Here is a 24,757-nt window from a genome sequence, read left to right as displayed (position 1 = left end):
TTGGTACTAGTGACCCCCATGGACTAGTGAGATCTCGATCAACCTGACCAAAACCTGTCAATGTTTGCGAGAAGGCGTCAGCTGAAAGTTGGCGGTTAAGAATTTGAGGCAGTGGAAGATGCTGTGCTGCAACGCCGATGGAACAGAATCTAGCTTTTCTATGATCAGGATGCCGTGCCGGTGATTCTGATCAGGGGTAGCAGGATGGTTATGAGAGGGATGTGATCATCATAGTGGCACGCCTGGCCTCGGTGATTTCTGCAGCTGTGAATGCTGTGTCGACTGAATGCACCTTACTTGAAACTTAGAACAGCTGTCGTCGATTACAGTGTAGGACCGATTACTGGATAGCGTAACGGAAAGAGAAGTGGTTGAAGAATTCCAAGGTCCACTAAAAAGTCATGAATTCGCAGTATTTCCTGATAAAAAAGCATCAACCCCCAGCGAGAGTCACATGGAACACACACGAAGGAAAATTTGCGTTTAAAAATTAGTCAGCGAGACAAACAGAGCACTGTACCTTGCACAGAACACGACCTAAAGTCCAACAGCGGAGCTCGTATAGTTGTTTTCCAACGGTGGAACAGAACCCATGTCCTCAAAATCGCATCCGACCTGTGGCGAGTGACTGCCTGAGCTGCTGCCGAACACGGGAAACATGCCTCAAAACGTATCCCAACCTGGTTCACATGGTTCGACACCGATGGATGAATTAATAGATGACAATCAACATTCATGAATTTGGATGAACGTGTGACGGAGTAGTATCAATTTAGCTCCACCACAGAAACGCCAGTGGAACTCACCGAGCATCCTGAAATCACGGGTTCCGCGAGTCGTTCATGGCAGCACTCGCGATGATTCCACCACCCGTGATGGCGCTTGTTACCGGTGGGCCCGGTCAAGTGTCAGATGGCAACCCGCTCCCCGGTCTGAATGGGGCTGAGCTGGCCAACCATCGTAGGGTCCTCCCCTCCTGTGTTGCATACGACCCCCAGCTGAAAAAGTAAAAGGTTACTGGGGGGGGGGGCTTTCTCTTTTACTCGATTGTGCCCGAGAATCTGCTTGGTCCTTTGAGTGGCACAAGTGAGGTCTGGAATCCTTGGAGATTTAAATAGTGTGGGTCATCTAAGGTGTGGTTCACGAGCATTGTGGGTACAGGAGGGGTTGAAACCGCTTTAAAAGGTGACCACCACCTCCTTTTTTTAAGTTACTTCGGTAAAAGTCTTGAATGTTCCTCCTACTATTTCCAGCTCAAGGGAGCACGCTGTTTACAACGCACGGCTGGTATTCTTGAAGGACGGGAAATAAAATAAACTAAATAAATGATAATAATAATAATAATAATAATAATAACACAAACAAACAAGTGAGTGAAAAATAAAGTGAAAAGATAGGTAGGAGGAGTCACATGGGGTTCACTGAGTGAGGCAAGGTGGCAGCTTTTTCCTTCATCCAACTCATGCTACTAGCCCTGGAGCCTCTGAGATTTTATCAGCTTCCCACTATTCACTCTGAATCCTGTCTGCAACTACGCATTGTGTTTCCAATTTGAGGATTTAGGGTTAAAATTGCAAACTTTGAAGAATATATGTTGACTAAGTGTGTGAATATATGTATGTTTATACATATACGTATATATATATATATATGTATATATACATGGAAAGAGATGAGGCATGCTCTAATCTCTTTGTAAAAAGACCGATCAAATAATCAATACCTTGATTTGAAAAGAGATTTGTGAGTCTCAGTAGACAAACATATCTGTATCTATACCTATATACGTATACATGTACAAATATTTGAATAATCAATGTCAAATACTAGTAGTAAGATGTATGATTGGAACGGTGTAATTTTAGAAAGTATTGCTTTTTTTTAATGTTTTATAATGAAAAACATTGAACATCATTCATGGATGCTACGCTTTGAATACAACACGACAAGTTGTTTACTTTATACGTGTAAGAAAAGAACAAATTTACAGAACAAGGGTATGTTTATCAAACATGTTAATTGCTACCACATAATTCCGATTAGTAGAAAGATAAATCAGATTTACTCCTAATGGAATCAAACATGACCCATTTACATGAATCATTAACCACGATTTGGACGAAGAAACACGTGTTACAAATCGATCACGTGCCATAAAATCGCACATCCATTCTAACGGTTGTCGATAATTCCTATGCAAGATATTATTCATTTAAAATTACGATACGGCGACGATATGTGGCAGCCGTGTAAAGAACCCCGAAAATACTTTAACCCGTATGTATAAGCGAAAACACCATACCATACTAAAAGTTACCTCAAAGTTACCTCTGGATATTATACCGATACTATTTCAGGTTCGGATTTACCCCCCACAGAGGTTCGTCATGCCCGAAGGGAGGCGCGGTGTGAACGTGGTGCGATGCGCGAAGAAGGAGACAATGGCTACACTGGCTGGGGTGGGCGATGGGATTTTTTCCGCCGGGGGATGATTTCAGAGCCTCGCGAAGCTGGATTTTTGCGGGTGTGGTGTGGCATGTGCGATTGCGAAGGAGTTGTTGGAATAGGACCCACGAACGGGAGTTGTTGCTGTTGTTGCAGTGTGGGGCGCAAGTAGATGCGATCGGAATGTCGCCATAGAAAAAACTGCAACGGGAGCGCGTGAGGCGGCCATCGCGAGCCAGCAATTGGCGGAGAGTTATGTGTGTTTTTGGTTGTTGCAAGTGGAGAACGAGGTTGAGACCCGCCCGAGCCTTCGATTCACGCGACTGTGGTGGGAATGTGAGCTGAGAAGGGTGAATTTTCGACGTCGGGGAAGGGGGTGAGAGTGTGGTGAGTCGCGCGTCGTGGTTGGAAGTGGTTGTGGGTGTTTTGAAGATTGATCGGGCGGGGGGTGGGTGGGGTGGGGAGAAGAGGGAGAGACATGGGGGTGAGTGTGGCAGCAGCGATGCTGGAATGCGTATTAGCCTCGGAGCCGTCGTCGCGGATGCTGTACACGACCTCGCAAGTGAGAGTCGCCAACGCCGCGTCTGGATGGAGGTTGGCTTGCTTTCCGATGAGGGATAGGAACAGGGGTAGCGTGGGGCGCTGCGATGGTGGGGCTCGGAAGGGGAGGCGTCAGAGGAGCGTCGTTAGGGGTGCGGAGGTTGAGGAGCAAGGGCCCTCGGGTGTTGGAGAGAAGGACAGAAGTGTGATTTTGGAAGATAGCAAGAAATTCCTGGCAATGCAGAAGGATTTGTTTGACCAGGTGCGGGAATTGTCGTCGAATCCCTCGTGTCACTCGTTGTTGCAAACTTGGTTGTGGAGACGAAGTTTGCGGTGTTAGGGGGAACGGATTCTTGAATCGCCGTGTGGGTCGTGACTGTCCCGGCAAGCTAGTGATTACTACGTCGAAATTCTTGCGTCGATCGAATTCTCTAGCTTTTTTTTGATTTTTTTTGTTTTTTTTGTTATTTTTGTTTTGCCTGTACCAATCTTTCAAGAACCTGGTTTTAGCTGGATTTTTTTTAGGCAATCGGCATCTACATTGCGTCGGTGCGGTTCTGGAGATCGGTTCTCGGAGTTAGATGTGTTCGACAGTGGACATTCAACACTGATTTTGCATCCAATCTGTTGACATCGTGTGAATTTTCAATTCATTAGTCACAACATCGTCTCAATGCGCAATCAGATGCTGGACTATCTTCAAGGCGCTATGTTCTTAGTCTAGTTGCAGATTGACCAATTTCAGCTGCTCTAAACCCAAGAAGGGCAGTTAACATCTAGGAGGGGACACTGGTATTGCTGAGTGGTTAGAATCTTATCACATTGTGCATTGGAATTACAAGTTTCTTGAAAGCGAGTTTGATCGACGTCTGTGTGGAATTGTACTCGCTACAAGCTTTAGGGGTTAGTGGTCTTCAGGCGTACATTGGTATCTTTGGTGCAGTATCTTTTCCTTGATTAGTAGCTCGTGACTATGATAGTTGCGTACTTTCGACTTTTTCACGAATCCAATTGGAGAAAACAAATGGAGCGTGTTGATTTCCCCCAGTGCTGGATTGATTCCATCATTTTTTCTATAACATTGGAGAAATTCTGAATTGACGGAAGCCTGGTGGTTGGAGTTTCTCTAATGTAACGTTGCATGTCATTATACTATCCCCTTATTTATGAGCAGTGTACTGAACATTGTTGCAGATTGAGGAGAGGCAGAGCTTTTTCTCTTCTTCGTCAGACCAGTCTTCAGCTAGTGATGGTACCGAACAATCAAATGTACCTCCAGCTAGCACTTCTCAGCCAACTGAAGAAGCTGCCGATGCTTCCACTAGCACACAGACGGCCCCTTCCTCATCAGGAAGATCTCTAGCAGCCGCATGGCCTTCACCGCCTCCTTCGAAAAGGTCTGGAAGGTCTGGGCGTGCTGTATCTCAGGCATATACACCCCCAATGACCAATAGGCCTGTTGCGCCTCAGAAAGAAAGCACAGATTTCCACAGTGATCATGGTCGTGTGGGTAACAGTGTCAATGTATCGGAGAGGCCCCAACCAGCTAAGACCGAAGCTGCGGGCCCTCTCGAACTTGAAAAACCACCTCCATTGGCTGGACCCAATGTCATGAACATCATCATCGTTGCTGCGGAGTGTGCCCCTTGGTCTAAAACAGGTAAGTTCTGTCTGTATGGATCAAGTAACTGATCTCTCATGTTGTTGAGTTTGTAGAAAACTACAGTCAGTTAAATTTTCATCTTAGGTTGCACTTGAATTAGGGACTATGTGTTCAGAGAGAGTTCTTCTATTTCTTTTCATTGCCCGGTTTCCAAACTGTTTTGTTGGGAAGTTATCACTTTTCTTCACTTTTCTGTTGATTTGTTTTATTATTATTATTATTATTATTATTATTATTTTATTTTATTTTGTTTTTTGTCTGTTTCTTTTGGACAGACGAGTACACCGGTTCAAGCTTCATGAATGAGTATGCTTTATACTTCACTTTTTGATCTTCTGAATATTCATTGATCTAGTTTTTGTTTTTATTTTGAAGGGGGTCTGGGAGATGTTGTGGGTGCACTTCCTAAGGCGTTAGCTCGGCGAGGTCATCGTGTGATGGTATTCTATTGAATTTATTTCTTTTTGAACTTTTCTCTGTGAAGTTGAAGTCATTGGTTGCAGCTTACTTGGAATTTAGAACGAACTTTGCTCTGTATCTAGTTCTCAGGAATTCCATACAGTGAGAATGCAAATTTTGACTTGTTATCTGTCCAAACGTCAAATGTTTATCGTTTTTCAAATCAATGTGGAATATACATCCTCTCTTTACTAATGCTATGCGCCCTGCGCTTAGGTTGTGGCACCTCGATATAGTAATTATGCCGAGGCATGGGAAACAGGGATACGAAGGATTTACAATGTGTCTGGACAGGTAACTCATCATCTTTCTGGTGGATTTTTTGTGGCTCTATTAGAATGGCTCGGGTCTTGAGCTTGAATGAATCCATATTACCTATACGTGTAACAAACTAGAATTTTATCATTTTTTAAGTGAGTATTTCGGAAATCCTTTAAAAGTTGCTATCCGTTTCAAATATTGTGTATCACGTAGGAGGTTGTGTCTTAAAAGACTTATGTGGTGGGTTTTTTGAAGGATATGGAGGTTGGATACTTTCATTCTTTCCTGGATGGTGTTGATTTTGTTTTTATCGACAACCCTATTTTCCATGCATATGCCAACAATATTTATGGTGGATCACGAGAGGTGAGGATACATCAAACACCTGAGCTGGGTTGCTGGCAAATAGAATCTTAAATAGGGTGCCTTTTTGTGTGTTGATGAGTCAGCAATATCAGAACTTAATCAGCCCTGGATTTCGATTCGGTTTTGCTTTGTCTTTTTCTCAAACTCTAATGCCTCCTCATAACGTATTACTGGCTAAGAGGTTTATGACAAAGTGAGAAATATTCCGATTCAATTGCAGGATGTGCTGAATCGTATGATCCTACTCAGCAAAGCTGCTGTCGAGGTTGGTGTTTGAATTCAACTTTTAATTTTGGTTTTGATTTATTTTTGTTTTTATTTTTTGTGTTTGTTTGAATGTGTATGCTTGTCTATGTGTGTGTGTGAATGTTTATTGTTTTATTATTTTATTATTTTCGCCTAAATGTTTAAGGATTACTAAAAAGAACCAAAAATCTTATACTCTGACCACCTGCTGTATCTGATATGTATTAGTTTGTGCTTTCAAACACTTTTGAATACTAGTTTTCTATTGATCTAAAGTTGAGACTTAAAGAGTTCCCAACAAGTGAGTAATGCATGCATAAACGTGTTTTCGCAGATTCCATGGCATGTCCCTTGCGGTGGCGTGTGCTACGGTGATGGAAATTTAGTATTTATTGCCAATGATTGGCACACAGCGTTGGTGCCGGTTTATCTGCAGGCGTATTATCGAGACAATGGTTACATGGAATATACTCGATCTGTGCTCGTCATTCACAACATGGCTCATCAGGTAGTATTTTAAGTAACATAGTAAATTGTACTGTTTAAGTCAATGGTTATCTGAATCGGTGGACTGAGATTTTCCTCTATGTAGGGCCGTGGACCACTAAAAGATTACGGAAAATTGGGCCTACCCGACCATTACATAAACAAGTTTCGACTTTATGATCCACAAGGAGGAGAACATAACAACGTCTTCATGGCAGGCCTCATTACGGCACACCGCATTGTAACTGTAAGCCATGGCTATGCATGGGAAGTACAAACACAGGAGGGAGGCTGGGGATTAGACGGAGTCATTAGGGACCACAACTGGAAGTTAAGAGGTGTAGTGAATGGTATCGATGACAAAGAGTGGAATCCAGAGCTGGATGTGCATCTTCAGAGTGATGGCTACACCAATTATAACAGCGCGACTTTAGACACTGGCAAAGCTGCATGCAAGGCCGCCCTGCAAAGAGAGTTAGGTTTGCCAGAGCGAAGTGATGTGCCATTGCTCGGATTCATAGGGCGGCTTGATTCCCAGAAAGGAATAGATATATTAGCCCAGGCCATGCCATGGCTGATGTCCCAAGACATACAATTGGTAATGCTCGGCACTGGCCGCAAAGATTACGAAGACATGTTGCAGCACTTTGAGAGTGCACACCGAGATAAAGTGCGTGGGTGGGTAGGTTTCTCTGTAAAGACAGCCCATCGGATTACTGCCGGTGTTGATATTCTATTAATGCCCTCCAGGTTCGAGCCATGTGGACTGAATCAGCTGTACGCAATGCGTTACGGTACGGTACCAGTTGTCCATGCTGTTGGTGGACTGAAGGACACGGTGCAGTCGTTTAATCCCTTCAACGAAACGGGACTTGGATGGACCTTCGAGACTCTAAATGCGGATGCATTTATTCATGCCCTTGGAAATGCCATGTGGACCTACCACGATTTCAAGACCAGTTGGAGAGGCATTCAACAACGAGGCATGTCCCAGGACTTGAGCTGGGACCACGCAGCTCAGCAATATGAGGAAGTCCTTCTTGCAGCTAAGTACACTTGGTAACCAACGTCTTGCATCATCTCTGCATTGTTAATCCCAGCATCAATTCTTATGAATTTCCTCTATATAGTCCCTGGCAACCTTCTTCCTCGCACCAGATCTCAATCAATTTTGGACCTGTGAAATTGTACTTGCAAATATTGATGATCTAGTTCTGAATTTCCACCTCAATACCGAATCAGTTTTTGAGATGGTTTTCAATCCGTGTAGAGTGGTGGATAGACTTTGTAATTCTTTCTGCTTTAGAGGTGCCTATGCATCTACCAGCGTCTACCACAGACGGCTCCTTCGTGCATGAAACTACCCTTTTTGGTTCTGCAGCATCCTTGAGCTGCATTTCTGAAGGTGGGTACTTCGCTTAAGTCCGTTACTGGGAAGGATCAAATTGAGCTCACGACACTGTACTGTAGTATGATAACGATGTGCTACTGATTGAAATTAGTAGAAGGATATACTACTTCAGAATGGCCCGAGGAGGTGGCATTTAGGCTTCTTGTTATTACACACGTCTGAAAGTGCATTCTTTTAACTTGTAATGCGATCTTTCAACTTTTTCGCAGCATCTTGGTCTTGCTTCCCTCAGGTTGATTGTTTCATGGTTTTCCGTTTGTCATTTCAAATGATTCCAAACCCTGGATATCTGAGTTTGAATAGTATATGAATGCCACTCTTTCTTAGTGCGATTCTTTGTTTTTCAATGGTTTTCCTGCAAATTTTGGCTTGTACCCAGTAGTAGATTCTATCTTAACATTGCTTTATTGATGTAAAATTGCATTTGTGATTTCTAAAATTAGTGCTTAACGCAAAGTTATCATGCTGTTCACATGGTATTCAGGTAGAGTAACTTGATTGGTTGGCCTTCTATTATTTTTCACAAATTGTAGTTTAGTTGTAAGATTGAGATGACAACACCGAAACTGCAGTCAATGTAGGAGAATGAGCATGCTTTTGTTTCTACGAGCTTTTCTGCAACAGTTGGCGTTATCCGGATCAGGCTAAGTAGTTATGGTATATCTCATCTTTTAGATTTCCAGTTAAAATTGTTTGAGTCTCTTGTTCTGGAACTTACTTCCGCACATTAACAAGAATGTCAGAATTATTATGCAATTTAATTTTCAAATATTTGCTCGTAAAACTTGTATTTTTAATTTAAATTGAGTTGTTCTTCTTAGAAAAAGTTGAATATCTATTTTGTTTTCATCCTATTAACAAATATTGCATCAATATTTATTTTGCTTTTTAGTTTCTTGAGTTATGTTGCAATCATAGACAATGATATCGTACACCATTGATTGAAAAATCAGTTTTTTGCACTAAGTGTTTACTAAAACGGAAATTGTAGTTAGTAATTATTTTTCAAGTGAGAAAGCTTCTAATTTTTCACAAAATTGTATTTCTATCATCTTTTGTTATCTAATAAAAATTTAAGTAGAATGTTATACATTATGTAAACTCTATTATAAATTGATTTACAAGATTTTTATGATTGAAAAATAATCTCACAGATAGAATACATGAATAAATATATTTTCCAAATCCAAAAACGGCATGCACCTTTATGAAGTACCTTAATTTACACACAAACAAAACAACCATTTTCACAAAGATTTGAAAATGATGATATGGGTAATGTAAAGTAGACCAATGCTTTTACTAAATAAACCCACCCTTGATGAAGAATATGGTAATCATGATGAATGTGGTTGGTTTTTATTGGTTGCAGATCCAGTAGTGGAGAAATGAATCTAGAGGTCATTTATTTTTTTCATGATGGTTTGGATAGTTGGGTCAATTTAGCAAAAACTTAGGTGAGTTTAACATTCCCCTATTAATAATACATCGGAAATACAAAAAAGCATAAACCAATTGGTCATCAAGACGTAGCAAGTGGAACCAAATATGACAAACACATAAATTGCAACCCAGAATTGACAAGGCAAACCCTAAATGCATCATGGTTCATGGGTAATTGGTCAACCAACAACGAGGCAGAATCGTGAGATGAATCCCATGCGTAGTGTGAATGGGTCGAACCCTAGGTCTGGTCTTCGTTTTACGGGCGAAGGCCAAAGACTTCCTCTCTCCATGCTCACTCACAACCCGGAGTCCGATTAGGGTTTCAGGGTTTCTTCCATGAATGAGAAAATGATGCACGGAGCTATGGAGCGGACAGGATAGGATTTGGGTCATGTTTTTTTTCATCTGAAGTTGTTGTTGTTGTTGTTGTTGCAGCGGTAGCTCGGTGTGGCGGTGTCGAAGTTTACAGTGGAATGGGGCAGAAAAGCAAGCCCAATCTGCCACCGGCGAAGGGAAAGCCTGCGCCGAAGGAGAAAGAGCAGGTTGTGGAACCGACAGGGCCAACTGTGGAGGATCTGTTTGCGACTTTGGACAAGGCCGTGAAGGCCGATGATTTCAGGAACATTGTGAAAGTGTCGGACCAGATTCTGGCGAAGGAGCCTAATTGTGTGGAGGCGAAACATTGCAAGGTGGTCGCTCTGATTCAGGAAAATGAGATTTCGCAAGCCCTGCAGGTGATCGAGTCGACCAGAATTGCTGGTCTGGACCTTACCTTCCAGAAGGCGTATTGCTTGTACCGGATTGGGAGGCTGCCTGCGGCTTTGATAGCTCTCAAGGGGTTAGAGAGGAACGTGAACGTTTTACAGTTGGAAGCTCAAATTCTGTACAGGAACGGAGATTGGGAAGAATGCATCAGTAGCTATGAGACTTTGTTCAAACAACACAAAGTGGTTGCGAACGATCTCAAGACCAACATTGTGGCTGCTTACGTTGTGGGAGGACGGGCAGCCGAGGTTCCATCTCTTATGGAAACCCTCAAAGTTCATCCTCGCTCTGGATTTGAGATTGCTCACAATGCTGCCTGCGCACTTGTCGAGAAGGGAGAGTTCGCAAAAGCTGAGGAGCTTCTTATGATGGCTCATCGTATAGGACAGGAGGCTTTGATAGAGGAGGATGTACCAGAAGAGGATATTGAAGATGATCTTGCTCCCATCTCTGTGCAGCTTGCTTATGTGCAACAGATGCTAGGCCGCTTTGAGGAGGCAATAGGGAGCTACAATGCGATATTGAAGCGGAAGCCTGCGGATGCTCCGTCTCTTGCAGTCGCTACTAACAATTTGATAGCTCTCAAAGGTTCCCGGGATCTTTTCGATTCTTTGAAGAAAACGGAGAAGCTGTTGGAGAAGAAAGATGCAAGCCAGAAGCTTCAACTTGCTGAAAATTTGGAGAATAGGCTCACCATGCGTCAAAAAGAAGCCCTTTGCTTCAATCGGTGCTTGTTGCTATTGCATTCGAATAAGCTAGATCAAGCACGGGAATTTACCTCATCATTGTCGAAGACATTTCCAGATAACCCTATTCCAGCTATATTATCTGCTTCTTTGCTTTGGAAGGAAAACAAAGCTCAGAAAGCAGATGAGTTGTTGGCAGATTTTGCCGAAAAGCACGAAGATGTCGGAAAAGATGTCCACTTTGTTCGAGCTCAAGCTGCTGCAGCAGCTGGAAACTATTTGCTAGCTGCAAAATGTTTGGAGCAGATTACGTCTGCACGGAATAAACCTGGTATGATAGCTACTTTAGTTGCCTTGAAAAGTAAGGGAGGAATAGTGAAGGAAGCAGAGACAGTGTTGGATGAAGCAATTCAGTATTGGGACTCCTATATGGGTGATGAAGACCAGACTTCCGTTTTGGAAAGTATCCTTCAAGAGGCTGCAGCATTCAAACTAAAGCACAACAAAATGGAAGCAGCGGCTAAGGTCTATGAACGACTTATGAAAAGTTCATCTCCTGTGGTCAAATCCGAAGCATTGCACGGGCTAGTGGCAAGCTACGCTTACACTAACCCTGACAAGGCTGCTGAGTACGAGAAACAGTTACCACCCTTGAGGGGTGTATCAGGTTTGGATGTGGAAGCGTTGGAGAAGGTGCCTCCTTGGTTACTCAATGTCAAGAGAGGGCGTGCAGCGGAAGAAGCTGGAGAGAAGAAAGAGCATAGGGCTGAGAATGACAAGCCTAAGAAGAAGCGCAAGAGGAAACCTTTGTATCCCAAGGGCTTTGATCCTGCAAACCCAGGACCTCCGCCCGATCCTGAAAGATGGTTACCGAGGAAGGAGAGGTCGTCTTATCGACCGAAGAAAGGTAAAAGAAACCAGGCTCCAATTAGGGGTTCTCAAGGATCAGTTGCTAGAGAGAAGTCTGGTGATATGAGTGCTGCTGCTTCAAATGGACCTGGCCCAGACTCAGGTAAGTCTGTAGGTGGGAAGGCTAGTGCACCTGAGATCCCGAAACCCACTCCTCCAGCGCACAGAGGAAAGAAAAAAGGCCGCCATTAGTAGAACACCAGTGTAGCTTTTAATTCAGAATTGTTTTCCCTTTTCAGCTGTATATGGTAACATCCAGCATCAGCCTACATCGATGCCAACCTACCTTTTTGTACTCGTTTTGGGAACCTTACGATTCCCAGGATTTGAATTAGCCTTGTGTTCGATAACATGTATGGAGTAGGCGTGGCTACTACTGTTAAGACTTAGTCATCTTAGCTGAGGTCTGAGTCGTGAGGCACGAATTTTGTAGTCGAGGTCAGTGGTGTTTTTGTTGTCACATTATTTTAAAAATTGTTTTAGTTGCTCCGACGCATCCAAGTTGATGAGGTGGTATTTATGTTAATTGTGAATTCTGGTTGCTCAAAATTTACATCGCCAAAGGTTAATTCTTTGCCATATAATGCATTTGACATCATTTGGCAATGACATTAAATGATTGATAAGTTCCTTTCTTTGATGCAATGCATGAGAAGTTATATCTCATGGGTACTCACGGGTCTCTTGTCAATTCAACGGTTGATAAGTTTGAAAGGTTCCTGTCAACATTTCTCCAGGTGAATTTTCAGAGATTGAGAGGATGTCTAAAACAATGGTTGCAGACACAGTTTGACAATTCTAGTGCTGCAGTAAATATACTAAACTAACCTGCATTGGTACAAACCTTGCTCCGATATTCGATTGATCTCACAAAGTCAATATATTCCAAACAAGTGAATGAATCGTCTCATTTTAAAGCATTGGATAGCCCAACTTTCTAATGATTTTAACAGTGTAGGGTTGGACTATGATTCATCAGATAGATGTAGAATTTTAACGCTCAATTTAAACATTTCCACTGTTATAAGAATAAAATTAATACCATCAATTTGTTGTTTGACATAAATTGTTATCAGTTTAATATTACGTTTTGAATTATGACTAGATTACTGTTATTATTATTTACGTTTTAATGTTACATTTTAAATTATGACTAGATTGTTATTATTATTATTTTATAGTATTTTACATTGATGAATAAATATAGTAATGTGAACAATTGAGAATAAATATCATTAATTCGTATAAACATTGAACATTTTTTGTCAAATATTGTTCCAAGTATATATGTATCTAGGTCCTTTTTGACTCTACTGCAGCAAAAACACCAACAGTCTATGGCATCTAGTAGTTAGAAATAGAGATCACAACCACAATACTTTGCAAGTGATTTTTAGGCATATGATGTGTCACCAATTTACTACGGAGGAGCTAGGACATGTTTGGCAAATGTCGGCATCAAAAATTTGACTAATTCAAAACTTGACAATATTCCAAGAACAAAATTGATGCAACCACTCAAACTATATACAACGCAAAAGCAAAAGTTTGACAACAAACGTTAAATAGGCAGACACTGATTTAAGCCCTTGTTAACAAATTGAAAAACAAAAAATATATACATAACATGAAATGTGACAAACTGGCCAAATCACTCACTTGTTTTTTTATAAAACAATTGGCAATTGAGTTGACCAAAAAGAATAACACACTGTTGTTAATGGACTACACATACGAGACCAACACGTTTAAAATGTTGTTGGTCCATGTAGTTGGCACAACAACATTTAACAAAACTTTTTCTTCATGCTTTGTGTTTGTGTAGTGAAAAACACAAGAAGATTATGAATAGGTTTTATGTCAAATCACAACCTTGTATGCAAGGATTTATGTGTTCAAAATAGTCATAATGGATCACAAGGTAGTCTTGATGCATGTCCTTGTTGTTGTATTTCCAAATGCTTGGCTGCCTTTATACATGTGTGTGAGTATAAATTTCACTCCTCAGCCCCAATTACAAGATGGCCTCAATTAAGAGTTGCTTGTAATTGGTGGTGTGAAGTGAAGTAAGCAATTGGCAGAAGACCAAGGAGGAACAACCACAATACAAGTAAAAGAGATGAAATCAAGTAATCACAACATCCAAAACGAAGTCATAGTCCGTTCACTGGATTTTCACCTAATAAAAAGTGAAAGTAAAAAGTAAAAAATATATTTTTAGATACATAATTTTTTTATTTTTCTAATGACATAAAAATCATGTAATTCCAAGTTACTATGAATAAGTTATGATAGATTAAAGATAGAATGTAAATATTAGAAAAGTTAAGTGAATAATTTTTACCTCAAGGATAACTTGCTTAGGAAATCAGGAGTTCGAGCCTCACCAAGGCTCACAAGTAAGGTATATTCCGCCCGTTCAGAGGCCTCGAGGCCTTAGTCTTATCTTCCTACCTATACCCAAGTTTCTACAATCCATATGGGAATTGTGCACCTCTCTTCCTACAAGGATTATACTAGCTGCTGGTCCTCCTACTTTCTACTAGTAAAACTATTTTTTTTTGCATTCTTGACTACACCATGGTGTTCAAAAACATCCCATTAGCCTAGAAACCTTGCATAGTCTTCAAATCTTGCTTCATTTCTTCATAATGGCTCTCAAGGTGATAAAACTCAATTTTACCAAAATCTTGAAATTTTCTCTAAAAATTCATAAAAAATTCTAAATAAATTCTAAATAAATTCTAAATAAATCCTATAATGTTTCTATAATACTAACATCCATATGAGGCTGTATTTTCCTATCTTGGTGATTTTTTATAGTGATAAAATCAATTTAAATCCACTAAAAATCCTATTTTTTATATAATTAACTAAAAAGACATGAAGTTCTTTTTCATGCTTCTTCTAACTACTAACTAATCATTCATAGAATTTTATAAGTAATACATGTAGATAGGAGCCAATGAAGATATTGGTTTCAATAACTAACTCTTAATATTTAACAATAAGAAAAATACTAAACTAACTAAGATAATTGCCTCAAAGACTTACTAAGACTCCATTTTTATAACTTTTCTTCTAATAACACTTATGCAACTTATAAATACTTCTAAATTATAATAAATACTTGACTAGTCAAAAAAAAAAAAAAAAAAAAAAAAAAACTCTCTACTCTTAAAATTTGTATAATTGAATGACTTAAAATTATGTTTTTAACTAATCCACTAATTAAGATCAATTTGTGGGACTCACAATGTGACACATCAAAAAGAACGTTCTAATCAACTATTGGAATCATTTCAAAAAGAACTAAAAGGTTAACCAAGTTAGTAATGAAGATCCTTTAGATGTGTACTCTGATCTCTTTAAGCATAATTTGGAGCTTCCTTGCCCTCACAAAATTTGGAGTTACCTTCAACAAAACCAAGAACTTGATGTCAATGATTTTCACAAACATTGGATATTAGAGAGTAGTAAGTAGCCACCAATTCTAATTGCAGATTTATTACAAGACAAATAGCATGAGACTTAAGAGTAATTTTCTTCCTATCATACCTACTAGCCAGTTGCAATATTGGAGTAGTTTGCCAATATCTCTCCATACATGAAGCTCCAAAACCCACTAATACACCACACATGTGGTTACCCAACTAAAGCTGCAAATCATAGCTCTAGCTCAACCAAGAGAGGCAATTTTGTGTTTAAATATATGGCAAGTCAAAAGTGTTGACATTATTGTCAGCTTGGCCATAACATAACCATGTCTTTTAATCATAATTTGCAATCTAAATAAACTTACATATCAATATAAAGATATATTTTATTTCTTAAATGAGATGGGAGTAATGAAAAAATATTAGGTATATAAATTACATGAGGTGTTTCTAATAAAATTTCAAAAATAATATATTTAGAAGAGGTGCCAATAAAAACATGAGATAAAAATACCATTTCTATATATATATTGAGGAATAAGGAAATAATATTGCAATGCACCACATGTGATGACAGATTTAAAATACTTACATAAATTTTCCATCATATACAAGTATCTTTATTATATCTATTTTTCAAAAAGTGAAAATTGATTGAAAAGTAAATATGCAAGATTTTGACATTGTAGTATAAATATGCAAAATGTTTCAATTTTTTTTGTTAATATTCATGTAACTATCTCAGCTTTGTTTTGGTGTTTGAGGACATTTGAGTAAATTCCTTAAAAAAATTCAATTTGAATCAAGTCAACTTAAAAATATGATGTGAACATATTCTTAAAGAATAGATCATATATACATATATCCACACACACATAAATCCAAATTAACTTTACCATCTCACACATATGAACAGAAACATCTGAGCCACGAAGTTCCATGTCCTAGTATGCATGATTTTTTCTCATGCCACTTTAAGACAACGCCTATTCAAATAGGTGGTTACTTTAAAGTACGGGGTCTAGAAAAGTAACATTTCTTCTGTACAGGGAGGCCCATCCCGATAGAACGAAGGCACAGATTGGAGCAGAAGACGGAGTTTGTTGAGGGGGTTAGGGTTTCGAGCTTCTCGAGATCCCGTGCAAGTTTCTCCGTCTCGCACGATCCGGCTCCGTGTCTCCCTATTCCCATTCCGTGCACTGACTCATTCTCTTGCAGCAGCTTCCTTCTCTTTGTGTCTTTTTTGTACGGTAGTTTTGTTTCGCGGAGTTTACGCATTCATTGCCCTTCGCAGTGATCAGAGCAGAGATCAGAATAGAGATCGGAGCACCTCGCAAGCTTCTCTACAATGTCAGGCCCCGCAGGACCGAAAGCGAAGAGCAAGACGGAGATGTACGTTGACACGAAGCGGAAAGACGACATTCGCCATGCCAACATAGTGGCCGCGAAGGCCGTCGCTGATGCTGTGCGCACCAGTTTGGGACCCAGGGGGATGGACAAAATGCTGTCAACTGCCACCGGGGACGTGATCATCACCAATGACGGTGCCACCATTCTCGACAAGGTGTGTGGTGGTCTTTGTGGTTCTTGGTTTGATTGATTGATTTTAGGTAGTTTTTGGATGAGTGGCAACCGCTTGAACACTCGTGGCGTATTTATTTATTACGTGGATTTGGTTCGAGTAGATGGAAGTCGTTCAGCCTGCTGCCAAAATGCTGGTAGAGCTATCGAAGTCACAAGATATTGTCGCTGGGGACGGGACTACTACAGGTACTTCTCTGTTGCATTACTGTTCGATTGATCAGCAATATGAGACGGATATAATGTGACTCAATAAGTAAGGTATGACTCTTGGCCGGGATCTTCGCTGATATATTATATCATTTCCACTCCGCAGTTGTCGTATTAGCAGGAGCGTTGTTGAAACAGTGTCTGAACCTTTTGAGCAAAGGCGTACATCCCACCACAATCTCCGAGTCGCTTCACAAGGCGTCCGAGAAAGCTGTTGAGGTGAATATGCCCTGATGATTTTATCTTCTGAGATGTTCTGGTGTGTCCTGTGTTGCACTCGGATGGATTAGCCAGACTGCTTTCTCATTTCTCAGCATCCTCTTTGTATGTTCGTGATCCAAGCCGCAGTGTGAAGTAAATGCAAAGTATTTGTGCTGTACAGTGGCATCGGGTAGATCAGTGTTTTGATAATAATCAGGCGGAGATAATGTCTTGCGATCCAGGTCGTCAAATCTATGGCCGTACCAGTGGAACTCTCCGATCAGGATCAACTTGTTAAAATTGCAAGCACTTCTCTAAACAGCAAGGTGATGAGTCTGGAATTGATTTTTCTTTCTCTTGGAGTTTTATGACATAACGTGGTTATGTAAGATGACCATGATGAAAGCTCACAACGGTGCCTGTGCTTAACATCTCGTGCTTTAAACATTGGGGTAAGATGCGTCAATTTTCCTGTGACTCACTAGAACGTACGCAGGTTGTGAGTCAATATTCATCATTGCTCGCTCCATTGGCAGTCGAAGCGGTGCTTAATGTGCGTGATCTGGATCGACCTGATAGCGTAGACCTTCGAGACATTAAGGTTTTGAGAAAGCTGGGGGGAACGGTAAGTTTGACCTTAGAGTGTGAGCGGTATTTGCATGGCTTGAATGAAAGGTCGCAGATCGTTACTTTTACTTTTCTCTTCTCTCCTTTTTTGTCCCGTCTTGTTTGGCTAGTAGTTTTTTTAAGCAAATTCTCTGACTTGGAGGTATTGGATAGGTTGACGATACAGAGTTGGTAAAAGGTCTTGTATTCGACCACAAAGCAAGTCATACAGCCGGTGGACCAACACGCGTAGAAAATGCAATGATTGGTTTGATTCAGTTTCAGATTTCTCCTCCAAAAACTGATATTGAGCAGAGTGTTATTGTTTCTGATTATACTCAAGTAAGTCTTCTTATCAATTTTCGTTTTCGTTTTCATTGGCCATCCTTCTTCAACCTAAAAGTTGGGACAATCTAATGAGATTAAAAGAACTTCTATATACCTTGGACGTTGGTGTAACATTAATGCTTTGTAGCGTGATTTCAAGTCTAACAGTTGTCATCTCACTAGTTTAGATGGACAGGATTCTAAAGGAGGAGAGGAATTATATATTAGGAATGATTAAGAAGATCCGGGCAACAGGCTGCAATGTTTTATTAGTACAAAAGAGCATTTTGCGGGATGCTGTTACAGATCTATCATTACATTACCTTGCTAAGGCAAAGATCCTGGTGATTAAAGATGTAGAGCGAGAGGACATCGAATTCATTAGCAAAACATTGAATTGTCTTCCAATTGCGAACATTGAACACTTCCGTGCTGAAAAGCTTGGACATGCCGACTTGGTTGAGGAGGTGTCTGTCGGCAGTGGCCGGGTATTTTTCTGATCCTTCTAACTTCTTCTTTTATGTTGTATGGCACTTATTGGATTGACAAAATATTAAATAAATGAATAAGAATAGAGCATCTTTCAGATTTATGTTAACTCTGATATGCAACACAGTTCACAAGTACAGAAAAGCTGTGAAGAGTGCCTTATTGATTCACGCCAAACTTACAAGTTTTGATGCTAATCCATTTCTGAATTCATTGTACAGGTTGTGAAGGTGACTGGGATTAAGAATATGGGACGCACGATCTCACTTATAGTCCGAGGCTCGAATGTCCTGGTACGTTAAAATTGATTTTAGATTCTGTGCAGCTTGTTGATGCGTTCCTGCACTATCATAACATAAAGTTTGACCTTTCATACACATGGTCCCGTAAATTGGTATTGTTTATATCAGGTGCTTGATGAGGCTGCCCGGAGCTTGCATGACGCACTATGTGTTGTCAGGTGTCTTGTTAATCAGCGGTATCTTATTGCAGGTTGGTATTATACGTTGTAACTATTAATTGTGTAAAGGCTTCAATACTCAAGGATTGTACTTTATTTCGTTTCACACTAGAATGACTGTTTTCTCTCTCGTAGTCTTTGACGACACTGTCGAGTGCAGGTGGTGGTGCTCCTGAGATCGAGGTTTCTAGGCAATTGGGTATATGGTCTAGATCATTGCTCGGCATGGAAAGCTATTGTGTGCGATCGTTTGCTGATGCGATGGAGGTATTGAATTTTCTGTAGCCACCAGTGATCTTACATTGCCTGTTAGAGGATTTGAATTAAATTTATTTCCTGAGATTTGCTAGAATATGCCATGTCGCCCTTTGGTTTGCTTGTGAACGACTTTTCACTATTAATTGTCGTGCTCAGTACAATCGCTTTGTGGCTGCGTAGGTGATTCCCTTCACACTTGCTGAGAACGCTGGTCTAAACCCAATAGCAATCGTTACAGAACTACGTAACCGGCATGCGAATGGCGAGGTATAATTGGTGCTTCGATTGCGAAACCCTGTCCCCTTTCTGATACTTGTTCTGCACTTCTAACCTCTTGTGAATGCAGCTGAATAGTTGCCCTGATGATTGCAGGCAAACACTGGCATCAATGTGCGCAAGGGACAAATTACTAACATCTTGGAAGAGAATGTAGTTCAGCCACTGCTAGTAAGCACCAGCGCAATATCGCTAGCCACTGAATGCGTACGCATGATTTTGAAGATCGACGATATTGTGTCCACTCGATAGTTTTGGACAGCCGTTGTAGTCAATTGATACTGGCTGGTTCCATTTATTAGGAAAAATATAAAGTCAGTGATAAGCACGGTTTGTGCTACAGATGGTGAGAGCCATTATTGGTTTTGAACGTCTTTTTTAAGGTTTAGTATGTGCTAGAAGAGGATACCAAGGGAGTCGAGAGCTGTTAATGCCACTTAAGTCTGTACTTGAAAACGGATATTACGCTTCACCAGTTGCAGTTTTATATTACCTCTGCTGATGGAATAGGCACCATTCATTGAATTATTAGGTAGAACATGTGACCTCCATCCCAAAGCGATTGGAATCTTGGCGACTTTTTAAATGTATCCATTCTGATCACACAGTGAAGCGAAACTAAGTTCATTGTCAGGCTCTGTTTAATTGCAGCTCCAAACAAGCGTCTGTATTGAACGAAATACATAACTGAGATTGTTCAGGAAATAAGTTTTTGACTGAGTATCGTTTGGATCAATATGAAATTGTCATCAGATTTAATTCGACGCAGGTTTATATATACTTTTATCAAAATAGACCCATCAAGTGTGACAGTTTTTTTGTGTTTGTATACATATCTATAGATATATATTTTGCACTGAGATTGTTACGTATTTTGGCTATGCGTCATAGTACATAGTATGTACTATAGATATATGTATACATATATATATCTACACACATACACATATACCATCACAACTAACCAATTTAATTGTTTACTATTTAAATAGCATGTATTATTGTTTCTTCATAAAATTCAAAATTCCAATTTTGATTCATTCGTGACTATATGAGCTCATCCAAGTTTTTAATTGAATTTTTATAATATTCTTGCAAATCTTTGAATTCGTTTTTTTCATTTTTAATGTAATATTCATCAATCAACATTTACATTTATATGCAAATGACAAATTGATACTTAAAAGTAAACATGTTAACCCCCCAAAAAACATAAAAATCATAAATAATAATAATAATAATAATAAACGTGCATGATTGAAATAAACAGGACATCAACACAAAATTGGCACACATTGTACGAATATCTATTTGTTGCACACCTTCATAATAGAGGTGAAAATAATAATAATAATAATAATAATGGGTGAAAGAAAAACCCATCAAATCTTCACTATTACCAAGCTCAAGGGTACCCAATTTCAGCATAATAATAATAATAATAATAACAATACTACTAGAAAATGGATGTAATAGCAGCACTTTCCAATACACACACAAAAACGTGACCAAGTAGACCTTTTTTCCTGAGAGTAATGTACTTTTTTCCAGGATGATGGAAAGAGGGTATTGCCAAGTCAGAAAAAAAGGAGGGACGGCCAAAAAGGCATCGCAAGAATCGGGAAAAGTCGGACAGATGAATGAAGACAAACGGATGAATGACTATACGATATGAGGAAGGATGAAGACACGCGAATGAATGAATACAGAAACCGAGGATGAACAGAGGGGAGGGGCGGAAGGGCGAGGGCGGAGAGGACGAGGCGAGGGAGGGGGGGGGGGGGGATAAGCAAGAGGGCATGGGGGAGAGGGGGGTTGCTTGAAGAGACTGCTTCGCAATCCTCATCACTCCAGCTTGGCAGTCCCGGCTTTTCCTCCCCTCAATCCAACGCGGAGCGATGAAGATCACCGTGGAATTCCCTCGCCGACGGTGCCACACAAAACCCCATTTCTTCATTCTTCCAACTGCTCTGTGTTTTTTTCCTTTCTTTCTGCATGTCTTTCGTTCAATCTCTCCTACGACACCCACCCTTAGTCTTCTCTTGCTCTCTCTCGCATCGATTGATCCCCCCCTCTCTTTGCTACTGCTGGTCTGCTTGTCCCACTAATCAGCTCGCTATTCTAACCTCCAGGGTTTGTAATTCGTCGTCGCCGTGATGCCGCACTGGTGGACACCCTGCATTGAAGCTTACCCTATCAGGTATCCCGCCTGGTGGGTATTCCCTCTTTTGGGCATATTCTGAATTGTTTTGTTTTGTTTTGTTTTTCGTAGGAGTGATGTCTTGTTTCCCGGATTCGAATCGTTTTCTCTTAACATCGCTCTGTCTAACCCTATTTGATTTTGGGTCATTGGTCGGGTTCGTGACTTCGTTGAATCTCTCGTGATCGCGTATAAGGTGACTTGGTTTAGCTAAGAGCATTGCTCTCATAGGTGCTTTATGAAATTTCGCGTGGTCGGTGCGGTGCCAAGTTGCCCAGAGTTGCAATTTTATTTTAAATGCTTACGGAATACTACAACGACGGTTTCGTTTGTAAACCCTAGAAAGCTTGTGGCATATATTTTTTTATCTTTTTATCTTGGAAAATATATCCATAAGCTTTGTAGTGTTTTTGAAAGCTTGGCCTTTTATCACGTTTAATGCCGCTTAACTCTGGGCGGAAATTTGGAAGAGCACCATGAGCTCTTACTATGAAGTTTGGACTCGCCGGTTGATAATATTTTAGAAGGCAGAATGCACTAACAGTTTTCGTTTACATTTATTGTGCTCATAATCAAATTTTAACGAAGATACTGAATGTTTTTTCGCCAGGATGCCTGATCGGAACCCTGCGAAGGTGAAGTCTATAGGTAATTCTGCAGATCCGGAATTTCCTAAAGCCATACCATTGAGGGAGGTTGTGGCAAATTGTGAACATCGGTGGTTTGAGCAAACGCTGAAGGCAGCAAAAAGTGGGGATATCTCTAGTCAATGTCTGGTCGGTCAGATGTTCTGTTCTGGTTACGGTGTGCCCGTTAATGTTAAAAAGGTAGGTGCCTGAGGCTGTTGCTGCTGCTTGCAATGAAAATCCCAATGTTTCGCCTGCATACTTGTCGACCATGCTCTGAGTGGTTTGTTCTAGTATTGTGTACTGTTTCTTGTTATCACAACATTTCCATGATTGTTCCTCTAATCTCTAGACATATTCTGACGGGAGCTGGAGAGGAAAAATCGTATTCACGTTTCTTAAACGAGTTGGATCAAACGGCGTTGTCTCTTTAGCACACGTACTGAAGGAAAGGGTCTAGTGATCAGTGAAGAACTGCAGCTCAGTACTTCTGTAACATTTCTTCAATTTGTAATTTCCAAATGATATTTGGTGATTGTAGGGTAAATATTGGCTTCAAAAGGCTGCAGAACTAGACATGGAAGCACGAAGCCTGCTAGCCTCTCTATCAGGTACATTTTCTTGTCTTCTCTTACTGGCCTATTTCGTTTCTGCAGGGTACATATCCGCATATTGATGAAGAACTGCGTTATGATGATGTTAGAGAACTGTGGGGTTGTGGCTGTGTGTATAGGTTTCAATGTAGATGTTTAATACTTCCCTTTCCGCTTAAAACCTAATTCGAGTCAAGCTATGTTGGTTCTGTCATTGACAGTGGGCAGATCGGTTGAGTCTTATATGGAAGAACCGGAAGCACGACAGTCTGGCACCACGGTTGCATCTACCATGCAACTTTCCTCTTGTAATTCCTAAGTAGCAATACTCTCCTGGCTTGGAAAATTCTGGGTGAATGATCTGTTTTGATGTTGATGCTACGAGATTTCTGTCACTTGCCACCCACAGGTCCGGAGTATAAACAGGACAATGCTAGTGTGTCCTCAAAGCAATCTTAATGTGAAGTTTTTGAGACTCCTCTATGAGACAGTCGTTGTAGTGCTACAAAGAGACATTTTATATTGTCCGTAGCAACTTCACAGCTGGAGTTTGGCCAACCAGCATCTTGGACGAAGGTTTTGTGCAGCAAGCCGAAAGCAGGTTCAAGTTGAACTGATTTGTTTCGAATGTCCTCAAGGACACGGAGCTAGGTTTTGAATTTGTGATCCGGCCAAGCTTAGTATGCCTTCGTACGGAGTCTTCATTGCAATTGTCTTGATTAGTTTCCGGCCTGTGTTGAGTCCAGTTGCTTTGCAATCTTTGTTACGGTATATCGGTGTTGGGCCTAGTTGTCGATGATAATTCTCATCGACAGGGGCATGTGTAAACTTTAGCTTGTTAGAGTCACCGAGACTATTTTCAAAGTATATCATAGAACTCTTGGCTTGGAATTGTGAGGGAATTCCATCTATGTGCTCTTATCGCACTTTGTATATTCTATATAGCTCAGGTAATCGAACAACAAGGTAGTTCTTGCAGTTATCAGTACCAGTGGGTGGAACATCTAGTTTCCTCGTTGTGAATAAAAAATGCGACTTCTGAAAGGTTTTGAAACCGCACTTAAGCGTTCCCTCTTTCACCAGCCTACACATGATGAGGCCCAAACTACTCTTTTTCCAAGGGATTTGTTGCGCGTCCGTAGTTTGCTAAGACTGAGTGAAGTTGGTTTAAATGGAAATCAACCGATCAGTCTAATCACGTGATGCAGTCTGTTGAGTTGCCAGCCAGCATCCGTTTAGATTTAACAGCTGGGAAAGAATCTTCAATTCAAGTCATTTGATGCTTCATATTGTTGTAACTGTGCCCTCGGACCCAAACGGTCGGAATTCTGTGTTTCTCATGTGCTCCTTATTCCGAAAACTTGTAAGGGTTGACTACTGGAAACAGCAATACTCCGGGCTGAATACCTGCACATTACCTTGCAGCTTTGGGGCAACAGTCCCACTGTCTGGGTTAGGAACTCCGTGTGCAAGAAAACCTAATTTTTTTGCTTGGAATGCATGCATTTTTTAAGACTTTGTAGCCCTGAGAAATGATCAGATTTGGGGTAGAGCAAGTTGAGGATGCTTCCAGATCCATTGCTGTGGTAAGGTGGACTATGTGTTTGCAAGCCGTTCGCTGAAGATCCTCCAATTCCAAACATAGTATTTTTCGCCCTAACAATGAACTGCACGTGCTCCTCTATTCCTGTGTTTTTAAAACATAATCTATAAAAAGGCACATTGAATGATTCACACTTCCAAAATGAGCGGACATGTGTGGCGTGGATATAGGATTGGCTTATCTGGAGAATGGATAATTGAGATCCAG

General features: G+C 40.6%; 4 protein-coding genes and 1 long non-coding RNA gene across 12 annotated transcripts; 4 read left to right on the top strand and 1 right to left on the bottom strand.

Moving 5' to 3' along the window:
* Window positions 1–2,456: 2,456 nt before the first annotated feature.
* Window positions 2,457–8,088, top strand: LOC112272683 (granule-bound starch synthase 2, chloroplastic/amyloplastic). The gene is made up of 8 exons (XM_024500688.3): window positions 2,457–3,247; window positions 4,180–4,645; window positions 5,024–5,088; window positions 5,324–5,401; window positions 5,624–5,734; window positions 5,955–5,999; window positions 6,315–6,488; window positions 6,573–8,088. The coding sequence occupies exons 1-8, from the start codon at window positions 2,924–2,926 to the stop codon at window positions 7,527–7,529; spliced, it is 2,220 nt and encodes a 739-aa protein (XP_024356456.1). The 5' UTR covers window positions 2,457–2,923; the 3' UTR covers window positions 7,530–8,088.
* Window positions 8,089–9,483: 1,395 nt separating this feature from the next.
* Window positions 9,484–12,232, top strand: LOC112296139 (uncharacterized). Its single transcript, XM_024548377.3, has one exon. The coding sequence runs from the start codon at window positions 9,797–9,799 to the stop codon at window positions 11,873–11,875; it is 2,079 nt and encodes a 692-aa protein (XP_024404145.1). The 5' UTR covers window positions 9,484–9,796; the 3' UTR covers window positions 11,876–12,232.
* Window positions 12,233–13,124: 892 nt separating this feature from the next.
* LOC149987354 (uncharacterized) lies at window positions 13,125–14,843 on the bottom strand. Its single transcript, XR_016498766.1, has 2 exons — window positions 14,028–14,843; window positions 13,125–13,862 (listed from the first exon to the last, which is right to left on the bottom strand). It is a non-coding gene; the product is annotated as an uncharacterized LOC149987354 (long non-coding RNA).
* Window positions 14,844–16,186: 1,343 nt separating this feature from the next.
* On the top strand, window positions 16,187–20,161 carry LOC112272873 (T-complex protein 1 subunit delta). The gene is made up of 12 exons (XM_024501049.3): window positions 16,187–16,684; window positions 16,806–16,890; window positions 17,018–17,130; window positions 17,355–17,438; window positions 17,609–17,737; window positions 17,893–18,060; window positions 18,234–18,533; window positions 18,756–18,827; window positions 18,945–19,026; window positions 19,155–19,261; window positions 19,433–19,519; window positions 19,625–20,161. The coding sequence occupies exons 1-12, from the start codon at window positions 16,469–16,471 to the stop codon at window positions 19,778–19,780; spliced, it is 1,599 nt and encodes a 532-aa protein (XP_024356817.1). The 5' UTR covers window positions 16,187–16,468; the 3' UTR covers window positions 19,781–20,161.
* Window positions 20,162–21,314: 1,153 nt separating this feature from the next.
* On the top strand, window positions 21,315–24,006 carry LOC112272774 (uncharacterized). 8 transcript variants are annotated; one of them, XM_024500874.3, is made up of 5 exons: window positions 21,315–21,458; window positions 21,661–21,728; window positions 22,339–22,555; window positions 22,896–22,965; window positions 23,169–24,006. In XM_024500874.3, exons 2-5 carry the CDS (start codon window positions 21,685–21,687, stop codon window positions 23,264–23,266), a joined length of 429 nt encoding a protein of 142 aa, XP_024356642.1. In that variant the 5' UTR covers window positions 21,315–21,458; window positions 21,661–21,684; the 3' UTR covers window positions 23,267–24,006. The 8 variants fall into 8 exon arrangements, with proteins under 8 accessions (XP_024356642.1, XP_090100678.1, XP_090100677.1 ...); XM_090244552.1 differs by having other exon boundaries at window positions 21,319–21,458; window positions 23,357–24,006; XM_090244551.1 differs by having other exon boundaries at window positions 21,319–21,458; window positions 21,661–21,740; window positions 23,357–24,006.
* Window positions 24,007–24,757: the final 751 nt, after the last annotated feature.

Source organism: Physcomitrium patens, chromosome 19, assembly GCF_059467195.1.
Source record: "Physcomitrium patens ecotype Gransden chromosome 19, ASM5946719v1, whole genome shotgun sequence".
Lineage (NCBI taxonomy): Eukaryota > Viridiplantae > Streptophyta > Bryopsida > Funariales > Funariaceae > Physcomitrium > Physcomitrium patens.
This window is presented reverse-complemented; position numbering and strand designations above follow the sequence as displayed.

Coding starts and splice junctions, on each gene's coding strand:
- LOC112272683 (XM_024500688.3), top strand. CDS start 2,924: ATGGGGGTGAGTGTGGCAGCAGCGATGCTGGAATGCGTATTAGCCTCG. Junction 3,248..4,179: donor AGAAGGATTTGTTTGACCAG/GTGCGGGAATTG, acceptor ACATTGTTGCAG/ATTGAGGAGAGGCAGAGCTT. Junction 5,735..5,954: donor TTTATGGTGGATCACGAGAG/GTGAGGATACAT, acceptor ATTCAATTGCAG/GATGTGCTGAATCGTATGAT.
- LOC112296139 (XM_024548377.3), top strand. CDS start 9,797: ATGGGGCAGAAAAGCAAGCCCAATCTGCCACCGGCGAAGGGAAAGCCT.
- LOC112272873 (XM_024501049.3), top strand. CDS start 16,469: ATGTCAGGCCCCGCAGGACCGAAAGCGAAGAGCAAGACGGAGATGTAC. Junction 16,891..17,017: donor TGGGGACGGGACTACTACAG/GTACTTCTCTGT, acceptor TCCACTCCGCAG/TTGTCGTATTAGCAGGAGCG. Junction 17,439..17,608: donor GCACTTCTCTAAACAGCAAG/GTGATGAGTCTG, acceptor GAACGTACGCAG/GTTGTGAGTCAATATTCATC.
- LOC112272774 (XM_024500871.2), top strand. CDS start 21,685: ATGCCGCACTGGTGGACACCCTGCATTGAAGCTTACCCTATCAGGTAT. Junction 22,556..22,895: donor TGCCCGTTAATGTTAAAAAG/GTAGGTGCCTGA, acceptor TGGTGATTGTAG/GGTAAATATTGGCTTCAAAA. Junction 22,966..23,168: donor CCTGCTAGCCTCTCTATCAG/GTACATTTTCTT, acceptor TGTCATTGACAG/TGGGCAGATCGGTTGAGTCT.